At 31.6% G+C, this 12,945-nt stretch overlaps 1 protein-coding gene across 1 annotated transcript; it reads right to left on the bottom strand.

Annotated features, from left to right (window-relative positions):
* Nucleotides 1–548: 548 nt before the first annotated feature.
* On the bottom strand, nt 549–3,368 carry LOC132625469 (transcription factor TCP7-like). The gene is made up of 2 exons (XM_060340134.1): nt 2,804–3,368; nt 549–1,337 (listed from the first exon to the last, which is right to left on the bottom strand). The coding sequence occupies exons 1-2, from the start codon at nt 3,321–3,323 to the stop codon at nt 1,084–1,086; spliced, it is 774 nt and encodes a 257-aa protein (XP_060196117.1). The 5' UTR covers nt 3,324–3,368; the 3' UTR covers nt 549–1,083.
* Nucleotides 3,369–12,945: the final 9,577 nt, after the last annotated feature.

Here is a 12,945-nt window from a genome sequence, read left to right as displayed (position 1 = left end):
ACATTAGCTCAACAACTAGCTTCAGAATGACTGAGCAATGAATAGCATGAAGATAATCATAAAGACTTCTATAACATCAAATAGTTTTCAAGTTGAAACTCAAGCTTCTCCACTTCAAAATGTGGCACTCACTGGCCACTGCAAGTGAATATATTGGAACAGAGACCAAATCTCACATTTATTTACCAAGACTAATTAAAGAAAGCATTAATTGTAGGTATCCGAGGTATCTCCTTTTTTCCATTCCTATATATTATGGTCTCTGAGGTTCAAAATCAGCTAATACACTTCAAAAGCATTTATCATGTTCAACGTCACATTTACAACGTCCATAGCACTCTATTGATTTCATGTATCACTTAGACAATGGCAAGTGAACCTTTTCACACACACACGAGCGCGCGAAACATCATCCCATCAAGAAACAAAATGTATCTTAGGGACAAATTTACACCTTTTCATGCATCACTTCGACAGTTGCAATTGAATCTTCACAGACACACACACACACGAGCGCGGGGAACATCATCCAATCAAGAAACACAATGTACTTAAGGAACAAAGTCCATAGCACTCTTTTCGAGTCTGAAAGATTATCTTCTCACGCAGATAGTTTCAACAAATTACAGAATTCAATTCATCAGAAACCTCCATGGTTTCGTTACAGAAAACAATCATGCAGAACTACAGGTTTTTGTAGACCACACACCGATACTTATCTTCTCCACTCCACCATTATCGAAATGGTCAAGCACTTATTGAGAGTTCCAATTTCCAACCAAATTCAACACAAGAAGCTCCCTTGGATTCTTGTGTTATCTTTTTCTTATCTCTTCATGGCTACAGCACTCATAACTTAAGAACTGAAACCCTAACAAATGCAATGGAACAACCAAACAATCTAACCCTAGCAGTAATTCAACAAATTGCACAAAACCTAGTTCCATTTCTCACTCACTACACTACCTAAACGCCTAAAATTAACAACAATGTCACTTCTAACAGAACAAATACAACAAACAAAGAACAACAATAATACTCATTTTATACATATCATAAACAGCAAATAAATATTTCATATCTTCAATGTCCATCGTCCTCTCTTCTCGGCGGTCCAGAACCCGAAAGAGAAGCTAGCAAATTCAGATGCCCTTGAGCTATAGGAAAGTAATTCCCAACCCTACCAGCCGATGCTTCTTCCATATGCTGCTGAAGAAACCTCGAAGGCTGCGAATTCATTGCCGCTGCCGCAGCCGCCATCTCCAGCGGCTGCGCGAAGCTCCAAACTTGTCCGAAATCAGACCTAGCCGGGACAGCCCAAAATCCAGCAGTAGGACCTGTTGGTGAATATACAATAAATTACCGTTGAAAAATAAAAATGAATAAATAAATAAATATTCAGGCTGAGAAACGGACATCTTCCTCTCCCTTTTACACTACGCCAGAGTTACGGCCACCAACAAATATGAACATATTTTAATATTAAAATGTTGGGATAATTCATAATAGCACTTTTGGTCAGTAAGAAAATTATGTTTTTGGTCCTTGTGATATATTACTCAACATGAACCTTCAATTAATTAAATCGTGTGTAATAGTACAAATTTAACATAATTTATGAGTCATTAAGTGGTTGAACGGTTAATAATTATACTAAATTTGCAAATATTGACAAGCAAAGAGACCAAAAGTGCACAATTCAACTAATCGAAGGTTTAAAGTGCTTAGTCAAATATCATAGGTAATTAAAGTGGTTGAATGGTTAATAATGATAGTAAATTTGTGAATATTGACAAGCAAAGGAATCAAAAGTGCGCAATTCAACAAATAGAAGGTTTAATGTTCTTAGTCGGGACTAAAATTGGTGCGTATGTCAAACAATCTCCCCAAAATAAGGGATTAAAAGTACACAAATTCAACTAATTGAAGGTTTAATGTGCTCAATCAGATATCACAGAGACTAAAATCAGAATTACCAAATAACTAAGAGACCAAAAGTGTTATTCCAACAAGACCTACAACCGTACCTCCACCGTTGCTTACGTCATTCAAAATTGCACAATTCTAACTAATCCAAGGTTTAATGTCCTTAGTCAGATATCACAAAGACTAAAATCAGAATTACCAAATAACTAAGGAACCAAAAGTGCTATTCCAAAGGGAACCTACAACCGTACCTCCACCGTTGCTTACGTCATTCAAAATTGCACAATCCAACTAATCGGAAGGTTTAATATGCTTAGTCAGATGTCATAAAGACTAAAATCACAATTACCAAACAACTTTTCATGTAGTTTTCAAACAAAAATTTTAATTTTAGAATATTGAGTTAATCTAATCCAATTTAGCATCAAAATTTAGTCCAAACTGACTCTCCAAAAGCAAAATATCACATAAATTAGCCCCCCCCACACAGAGAGAGAGAGAGAGTAACATATTTTAATATTAAAATGTTATTCCAACAAGACCTACAAACTGTACAATCCCTCGTTGCTTACGTCATCCTTCGCCCAATACATGAGTAATTAAATGCTTGAATAGTTTAGTAATTGCACTAAATTCATTAATATTCAACTAATTAAACCTTCAATGTGGTTAATCAGATAATCACACAACAACAACAACAACAACCCAATGAAATCCCACATCGTGGGGTCTGGGGGAGGGTAGAGTGTACGCACACCTTACTCCTACCAAGGTAGGACGGCTGTTTCCGAAAGAAACTCGGCTCAAGAAAAGCATAAAAGCAAATCAGATAATCACACAGACTAACTAAAATCAAAATTACCAAAAGCAGCCCTACCTCCGCCGTTGCTGACGTCATCCTTCCCCCCACTTCCATCATCATCATCCTCAGACCGTAGCCTCTTCCCTAGCAAAAACGGCGCCGGAGAAGTAGACTGAGACTGAGAAGACAGCATCTTTTGATTGAGTGAACCTGAACTCATTGATGAAACCGAAGACGACAACGCACAGTTGTTGTTGTTATTATTATTATTACTGTTTCCGTTGTTTCGTAACGAAACGGAAAGAGTAGAGAAACTAGCAGGCATAGTACCAGTACCGGTTGCAGCAATAATTGAAGGTTCAGCTTGTCTTAATAACCATTCAATTGTTTGTCCATCAGATTTATGACCTAATTCACGTGTTAATTGAAAAACCCTAGCTGCACATACAATTGGCATCCTTATACGACGTCCACGTCCGTCAACTTTACTATGACGGTCTTTTGCTGGCGGTTTCTTCACCGTTAAAGCACCGTTGTTACTATTAATCTCGGTAATAGCGCCGCCATTACTAGGTTGTTCTACTGAACTCGACATATAGTTTTTTTTTTTTTTTTTTTTTTTTGGGAGTAGTGAGATATAGTTTTAGGGAAAAAAAAAGGCAATTATTATACAGAGGGAAGAAGGGGGAACAAGGGGGTAGGGGGGGTCAAATGATTGAGAGGCAGGAGCTGGTGGAGACAGGAAGAGGGCACATGGTTGAGTGGGACCACGTTTAATAAGTTTTTATTTTTATTTTTATTTTCGGTCCGGTGTCTGGTATCCAGATTAGGGCGCAACTGAATTGAAACTCGCGTCGGAAAGTGATGCGGCGGCGGACTAAATTTTGAATTCGCGCTGAAAATTTTTAAATTTTGGGTATAAAGCGCGATTCTGTATCCGGTAGGATTCAAATAGAAAATCTTTTGATTGAGGATGGATATTTCTACACTGATGCGGCCGACTCAATTTAAATTCGCGCCAGAAAATTTTAAACTGGGGATTAAGGGCGACTCTCTATCCGGTAGGATTCAAATAGAAAATCTCTAATTAAGGAGCAGTCGATTCAATTTAAATTTGCGCCAGAAAGTTTTAAACTGTGGATAAAGCGCGACTTCTATTCCGGTAGGATATATTTAGATAGAAAATCTTTGATTAAGGATGGATATCCCTAAACTGACGCAGCAATTCAATTTAAATCCGCACCAGAAAGTTTTAAACTGTGGATAAAGCGTGACTCTGTATCTGGTAGGATTCAAATAGAAAATCTTTGATTAAGGATGAATATTCCTAAACTGATATGGCCGACTCAAATTAAATCCGCGTCAGAAAGTTTTAAACTGGGGATGAAGTACAACTATGTATCCTGTAGGATTCAAATAGAAAAATCTCTGATTAAGGATGAATATTCCTAAACTGATGCGGCCGACTAAATTTAAATCCGCGCTAGAAAGTTTTAAATTGTGGATAAAGCGCGACTTTGTATCTTGTAGGATTCAAATAGAAAAGCTTTGATTAAGGATGGATATTCCTAAACTGATACGACTGACTAAATTTTGAATTCGCGCTAGAAAGTGTAAATTGTGGATAAAGCGCGACTCTGTATCCGGTAGGATTCTAATATAAAATCTTTGATTAAGGATGGATATTCCTAAACTGATGCGTCCGACTAAATTTAAATCTGCACCGGAAAGTTTTAAGTTGTGCATAAAGCCCGACTCTGTATCCGGTAGGATTCAAATAGGAATTCTTTGATCAAGGATGGATATTGCTACACTGATGCAGCCTGCCTAAATTTAAATCTATGCCGGAAAATTTTAAACTGGGGATAAAGCTCGACTCTGTATCTAGTAGGATTCAAAATAGAAAATCTTCGATTAAGAATGAACATTCCTAAACTGATGCGACTGAGTAAATTTAAATCTGCGCTAGAAAGTTTAAGAACTGTGGATAAAGTGTGACTCTGTATCTGGTAAGATTCAAATAGGAAAGCTTTGATTAAGGATGAATATTCCTAAACTGATGAGGCCGACTCAATTTGAATCCGCGCTAGAAAGTATTAAATTGGGGATAAAGTGTGATTCCGTACCCAATGGGATTCAAATAGGATTTTTTTTTATTAAGGATGGATATTCCTACATCGATGCGGCTGCCTAAATTTAAATCCATGCCAGAAAATTTTAAACTAGGTATAAAGCCCGACTATGTATCCGGTAGGATTTAAATAGAAAATCTCTAATTACGGATGGATATTCCTAAACTGATGCAACCGACTAAATTTAAATCCGCGCAAGAAACTTTTAAGCTATGGATAAAGCGCGTCTCTGTATCCGTTAGGATTCAAATAGAAAAGCTTTGATTAAGGATGGATATTCCTAAACTGATGCGGCCAACTAAATTTAAATCCACCCCAAAAAGTTTTAAACTGTGGATAAAGCGCGACTCTATATTCGATAGGATTCAAATAGAAAAGCTTTGATTAAGGATGAATATTCCTAAACTGATGCGACCGACTAAATTTTGAATTCGTGCTAGAAAGTGTAAACTGGGATAAAGTGTGACTCTGTATCCGGTAGGATTCAAATAGAAAATCTTTGATTAAGGATGGATATTCCTACACTAATGAGGCCCGACTCAATTTAAATCCACACCAGAAAGTTTTAAACTGGGGATAAAGTGTGACTCTATATTCAGTAGGATTCAAATAGAAAATATATGATTAAGCATGGATATTCCTAAACTGATGCGGCCAATTCATTTTAAATTCCCGCCAAAAAATTTTAAACTGCAGATAAAGAGCGACTCTATATCGAGTAGGATTCAAATGGAAAATCTCTGATTAAGGATGAATATTTATAGTACTCCATCGGGTTCAAAAATAGGGATTTTTACCTTCTATGTTAACTAAGGCAAACTAATTACCAGATTTGGGCAACATTTTTTCTTTTACCCCTTTTAGCCGCTGGAACCGCTGAGAGCACAACAACTACCGCTTCTACTTCTAGTGTTGTTTTAGTGCGAATCTGGTGCTGTTGTTTTGGTCCAATCCCATAGCGTTGGTGCTTTTCTGGTGCTTTTCGTTGTTGTTTATGTGCAATTTTAGTGCTTTTCTGGTGCAAATTTGATGTAATTCTGATTTTTCGGTGTTTGGTGAATATGAAAATTTCTTGGGGAGATTTTGGACAAAATATATTTCATGATAAGTATTTCAACTCACGAAGAGTCTCCACCCATAAACCACCAATCTTCATTTTCACTTCGATTTACCCTGTCATTGATCTTGAGTTTAATTTGATCCGATCTTAGCAAAAACAACCGGGTAAAGTGTTTATAAACACCTTTTATACGTTATTATACATTTTTATACAGTGTAGAAGTATGTATTTATACATACCTCTTATATAAGTTTGTATAATATTGTATACCAGTGTAAAAGAGTGTATAAACACGTCTTATACATTATTATACACTTTTATACAAGGTTGATAAATTGTCTACAGTATGTGTATAAAGTTGTATACTGTGAAAATTTGGTTATGCAGATGTAAATTTAAAATATGGTTATGTGGATGTAATTTTGTATGTTGGATTGTACATTCTTGAAATTCTCCTTCAAAATAAGTGTCTACTTATTCTTTAGCATACCCCTTAAAAAATACTAATTCCTGGAAAAAAAATAGGTGTTTTGATTAAACTACTTGTAAATATTATCCTGTAGTTAATATAGTTTTTTGATTTCGTAGAAACTCATTTATCTAAATAGGGGTAAATTTGAAAAATAAAAATTAATTCCTTCTTAATTACGTGTGGACACTTATTTTAAATTAAAATAAAAAAATTATTATGAACCGAAGGACTATATCACTATACCACAAACTCTTATTTGTGGGACCACGTTTAATAATTAATACTTGCTACAAAGCACCATCCAAAAAGTCGTAATATTCTCGATTTTATTTTGTGTGATAAGATTTTGAAAATTCATATTTTAAACATGTTAAAATTCATATGGTAAATCGAAATGCTAATAGGAGTACGATGATTAAACAATTTCCACTTTACTTTACTACTGTATAGAAGCACCAGTTGGTGCCTTTTTGGTCGTCCGTTGTGAGCCCTTATTTAAGGGCCCTTAAAAAAAAATAAAAAAAATTAGGGCCCCATATTAAATAGGTCCAAAAAACAAATTGTAAAAAAAAATTGTGGGCCCATATTAAACACCAATCAGTATTAAAAAAAATTGACCACATATTAATAAAATCAAGCAATATTTAAACAAATTGTGGGCCTCATATTAAACACCAACCAGTATTAAAAAAAAGTGGACCTCATATTAACAAAATCAAGCAATATTAAAAAAAAAAAGTGAATCTCATATTAAAAAATCAAACAATGTTAAAAAAAATTGTGGGCCCCATATCAAACACCAACCAGTATTAAAAAAAAGGAGAAGAAAAAAAATTTGAACCCACCACATCCAAACTCACGGGGAAAAAAAAAGTGAACCTCATATTAACAAAATCAAGCAAAAAAAATTGTGGGCCCATATATATTAAACAACAACTAATATTAAAAAAAAATTGTGGTCCCCATATTAGACACCAATCCGTATTAAAAAAAAGTGGACCCCATATTAACAAAATCAATCAATATTAAAAAAAAAGTGAATCGCATATTAAAAAAATTATGGGCCTCATATTAAACACCAACCAGTATTAAAAAAAAAAAAAAGGAGAAGAAAAAAAAAAGTTGAACCCACCACATCCAAATTCACAGGGAAAAAAAAGTGAACCCCATATTAACAGAATCAAGCAAAAAAAATTGTGGGCCCCATATTAAACACCAACCAGTACTAAAACAAAAGGAAGAAAAAAAGTGGAACCCACCACATCCAAACTCATAGGAAAAAAAAGTGGACCCCATATTAACAAAATCAAGTAATATCAAAAACAAAAGTGAATCCCATATTAAAAAACAAACAATGTTAAAAAAAATGTGGGCCCCATATTACACACCAACCAGTATTAAAAAAAAAAAAAAAAGTGGAACCCACCACATCCAAACTCACAGAAAAAAAAGCGGACCTCATATTAACAGAATTAAGCAATATTAAAAAACAAGTGAATCCCATATTAATAAAACAAACAATGTTAAACAACAAATGCTTAGAAAATCAAACAATTAAATCAATAATGGTGGACTCATTGCCACATGTGTATCAACCCATTAGTGGGAGCAAATGAAATTATTGTACAACAATATACTTAAAATATTTATATATTAAAATAAGATAGAATTTAATTACTTTTTCATTTTTTCCTTACTCTAATAAATGTGAAAAGAGATTAATGTAAAAGAAAAAATAATATTAAATGGAGATCAAATAATTAATAAGCTAAAATAGTGAAATTATAATTCTAATTGACGTTTTCTTAAAAAATCGTGTAAAAAACAACATGACAAGTAAAATGAGTTAAACAAAAAATATTTTCTAAAAATTAAAAAATAGAAGTTCTTCATGACCCCATATTAAACACCAACTAGTATTAAAAAAAAAAAAAAAAAAGTGGAACCCACCACATCCAAACTCACGGGGAAAAAAAAGTGGACCCCATATTAACAAAATCAAGCAATATTAATATAAAAAATGAATCCCATATTAAAAAAATAAACAATGTTAAAAAAAAAAGTGCTTAGAAAATCAAATAATTAAATCAATAATGATGGATTCATTGCCACATGCGTATCAACCCATTAGTGGGAGCAAATGAAATTATTGTGCAGTAAAATACTTAAAATACTTATATATTAAAATAAGATAGAATTTAATTACTTTTTAATTTTTTTCTTACTCTAATAAATGTGAAAAGAGATTAATGTCATAAAAGAAAAAATAATATTGAATGGAGATCAAATAATTAATAAGGTAAATTAGTGAAATTATAATTCTAATTGACGTTTCCTTAAAAAATCGCGTAAAAAACAACATGACAAGTAAAATGAGTTAAATAAAAAATATTTACTAAAAATCCTTTGTGGTCCCACCCACTTTTTTATTTAAGGGCAAAAAATTGACGTTTTATACTTTATATTTCCAACTCTTCTAAAAAGTAGATATAAATATTTTATTATATTTCTATTCTTCTACTATATAGAAGCATCGATTTACCCATGCTTCGTCGACAGTCACTCTTAAAAAAAAAAAAAAAAAAAACCTGGACCCCACCCTCCCCAAACTCATGAAAAAAAAAGATGGACCCAATATTTTAAAAAAAAATGGCCACGTCAAAAAAAAACAAAAAAACGTGCACCCCATATACTAAAAAATTAAACAATATGCATGTAATTCCCAAAGTATCCCCATGGCCCCACATCCAAACTCACGGGAAAAAAGATGGAACCCACCACATCCAAACTCACGGGAAAAAAAACGTGAACCCCATGTTAATAAAATCAAGCAATATTAATAAAAAAAAAATGAACCCCATATTAAAAAAACAAACAATGTTAAAAAAAAAGTGCTTAGAAAATCAAACAATTAAATCAATAATGATGGATTCATTGTCACATGCGTATCAACCCATTAGTGTGAGCAAATGAAATTATTGTACAACAACATACTTAAAATACTTATATATTAAAATAAGATAGAATTTAATTACTTTTTCATTTTTTCTTACTGTAATAAATGTGAAAAGAGATTAATGTTATAAAAAAAAATATTAAATTGAGATCAAATAATTAATAAGGTAAATTAGTGAAATTATAATTCTAATTGACGTTTCCTTAAAAAACCGTGTAAAAAACAACATGATAAGTAAAATGAGTTAAACAAAAAATATTTACTAAAAATTAAAAAATAGAAGTTCTTCATTTAGATAAAAAATCAAATTTCTACTTTGTTTCATCTTAAACATGTAAAATTAATATAATAATTTGAATTAGAATTATCCAAATCAAAATTTGATAAAAAAAATTATATGTATTACTTTACTATTACTACTATATAGAAGAGCCGATTTATAGAGGTAAAATAGTCGTCCGTGTTTTGTCCTACTTTTTTATTTAAGAGTAAAAAAATCTTTTGTGGTCCCACCCACTTTTTTATTTAAGGGCAAAAAAATGACGTTTTATACTTTATATTACCAACTCTTCTAAAAAGTATAGATAGAAATACTTTATTATATTTCTATTTTTCTACTATATACAAGCATCGGTTTACTCATGCTTCGTCGACAGTCACTCTTAAAAAAAAATAAAAAAAATTGGACCCACCCTCCCCAAACTCATGAAAAAAAAAAGTAGACCCCACCCTCTCCAAACTCATGAAAAAAAAAGATGGACCCAATATTAAAAAAAAAAAAAACACGTGCACCCCATATACTAAAAAATCAAACAATATTCATGTAATTCCCAAAGTATCCCCATCAAGTCAATAATAGTGAATTCATTGCCACATGCATGTTAACCCATTAGTGAGAGCAAATGAAATTATTACATAGCAAAAAACATGGACCTCATATTATTACTTTTCTTCAAAATATTTAATTGCTGTATTTGCTATTCCGCCATGTCATTTATTTGTTATGTTTACTAAAATGAATATACTTAAAATATATATATTTAAAAAATAAGATACAATTTAATTACTTTTTTATTTTTATTCTTACTCTCATAAATGTGAAAAGAGATTAATATCAAATGAAGATCAAATAATGAATAAGGTAAATTAGTCAAATTATAATTCTAATTCACGTTTCCTTAAAAAACCATGCAAAAGACAACATGACAAGTAAAATGAGTTAAACCGAGAATATTTACCAAAAATTAAAAAATAGCATTTCTTCATTTAAATAGAAAATTAATTTCTACTTTGTTTCGTTTCAAACATGTAAAATTAATTTAATAATTTGAATTAGAATTATCCAAATCAAAATTTGATAAAAAATAATAAGTATTTTACACTTTTAAATTAATCGAATTAAAATTGAAAGTATCAACTGATGCTTAAATATTGCTATTATTTTATCTCAAAGAGAGGAAAATAGCTTTCTTTTAACCAAGTCTTCTCTTTTAAAAAATATTAATAAATTTTCGTAGCAAACACAAATAAAATAAAATTTTAGATACGGAGCACAAACTACAATGTTATATTAATCATATTTTGAACATAGTGTATATATATATATATATATATATATATATATATATATTATCACTATCTAAACACAACTACATATACATAAATACAGTATAATCCGAAGTGTTGGGCTCGTGCGCAGCACGGGCATAAGCCATCTAGTTTAATAATATAAGAGGTTGGACTTTGACTATGTAAGTAAAAAGAACTTTTCAACCAACGAAAGCAAAAATATTACGAGGTGATTTTTTTATTTATTCAAATTTTAATGGACAGAATTATTCGATACCTATATTGGTGAGAGATAACATGTGCTCAATGAAACTAACAGATACACACAAATTGGCGCGAACGTCATGTTTAATAAAACAAATTTCTACAAATAGGTCTTTAACTTTTAGTGATCTTACTAGATGCGAAGCAAAACTAGTTAAATTTCGGATACCAAGAGCTGTCAGCTTCAACACCAGGAAATGAATAACCTATAAAGAATGAGCATTTTATTTTTCTATAAATGTACTTAATGCAAATTTAAAACAGTCGAATCCTTAAATTTAGATACTAAAGATCTTGGCTTCAACTTAAGAAATTAAGACATTCGATTAAAAGACATTATGTCCTTTAATAAGCTGACGTGAAGTAAATTTGAATTAATCAAATCAATAGCAATTAAGTATGATAGCTACACGTATTTTTGCATTCCTTACTAAAAAAGTAATGGTTCGCCCAAAATTGAGCTAAATCCTTAGATCAACACATGTCGGCCCAATCAAGACCATAGATTAATGCACCTTCAGATTATATCATTCCAAATTACATAGATTAAGGCTTCTTTCGTGCAAAACATTCCAGTTGTCCTAATAATTTTAGTATATGTTACCTCCTCATGGTGATTAAATTAAGACCATGTTTGCCATCTCAAATACAGTCACACCATGAAATTAAGACTATATTTTGCCCCAGTGTTTTTTGTTTAAAAGTTCTTTTATTTTCAAACATTTAAGTTGTGTAATTAATGTTTGTTTTCCTAAAAGACTAGACAAATATTTTTTAAAAATTGAAAAGAAGGGAAAAAACTGTTCGCTTCAATCAAACAGCGGCAGAGACGGGCGCAAGGGATTCAACTTTTGTTATGTATTATAACAAAAACAAATATTCTTTTGATTTTTTTTTGTATATTTACCTTGTTATATATATATTGGAATGGATGCTAAATATCTTTCATTTTTAGTCAGAAGTATCGGATTCGAGCTCTAAGAATAAAACCTTCTTCAATAGAAAGTATGTCACTTCTCAAAGCGAGACTTTCTTATGGAAATTCAAATTAGTCAGACTCTAAAGTAATTTCATATAAGCGTGCGAAAAAGAAAATTGGAAAAAGAAAAAAAAAAGATAAGGGGGAATTTAAGTTATGGTTGTCAGAGTGGGGGTCCATTTTAGGGACCCACAAAGCTCAATCCAGAGTGCATAAATTTTTTATTTTTAAAATTTGAAACAGGTCACTTACTTCATCTACTACTATGGGTCTATGTTGGTCCTACAAAAGTTATAAATAAGCATTAGAATGTTGAGTTCATCATGTGAATTCACTTGAAATATAAATTTATAGGTAAAAATTTATTTAAAATAATAATAATAAAAATAGATATAAATTCATAATTTTAAAAATATTAAAAATTTAATGCTTAAAAATTTAAAATTAAACTTATAAATATTAAATTCTAAATCCGCCTTTAATTGGAGATTCTCAATCACGCTCCGTTCTTCTCTTGATAAGTTGTTGGTCCATTCTTGTTTGTATTGAATGACACGTTTGTTGTAGTAACTATACTCAACTTTTATCCCTTTTTTGGGGTTTGAATAAACTTTAATGCAAAGTTTACTTAGAGCCTGTTTGGATGGGCTTATGGCTTTAAGCTGAAAACAGCTTATAAGTCAAAAAAAATAAGTTGGGGTAACCCAACTTATTTTTTTTGGCTTATAAGTTGTTTTCAGCTTATAAGCTGTTTTAGATAAGTTAAGTCAAATTGACTCAATTAT

This window comes from Lycium barbarum, chromosome 2, assembly GCF_019175385.1.
Source record: "Lycium barbarum isolate Lr01 chromosome 2, ASM1917538v2, whole genome shotgun sequence".
Taxonomy (NCBI): Eukaryota; Viridiplantae; Streptophyta; class Magnoliopsida; order Solanales; family Solanaceae; genus Lycium; species Lycium barbarum.
The sequence above is the reverse complement of the archived record's forward strand: the minus strand, read 5'-3'. Positions and strand labels throughout refer to the sequence as shown.

Coding starts and splice junctions, on each gene's coding strand:
- LOC132625469 (XM_060340134.1), bottom strand. CDS start 3,323: ATGTCGAGTTCAGTAGAACAACCTAGTAATGGCGGCGCTATTACCGAG. Junction 1,338..2,803: donor TGACGTCAGCAACGGCGGAG/GTAGGGCTGCTT, acceptor ATTCACCAACAG/GTCCTACTGCTGGATTTTGG.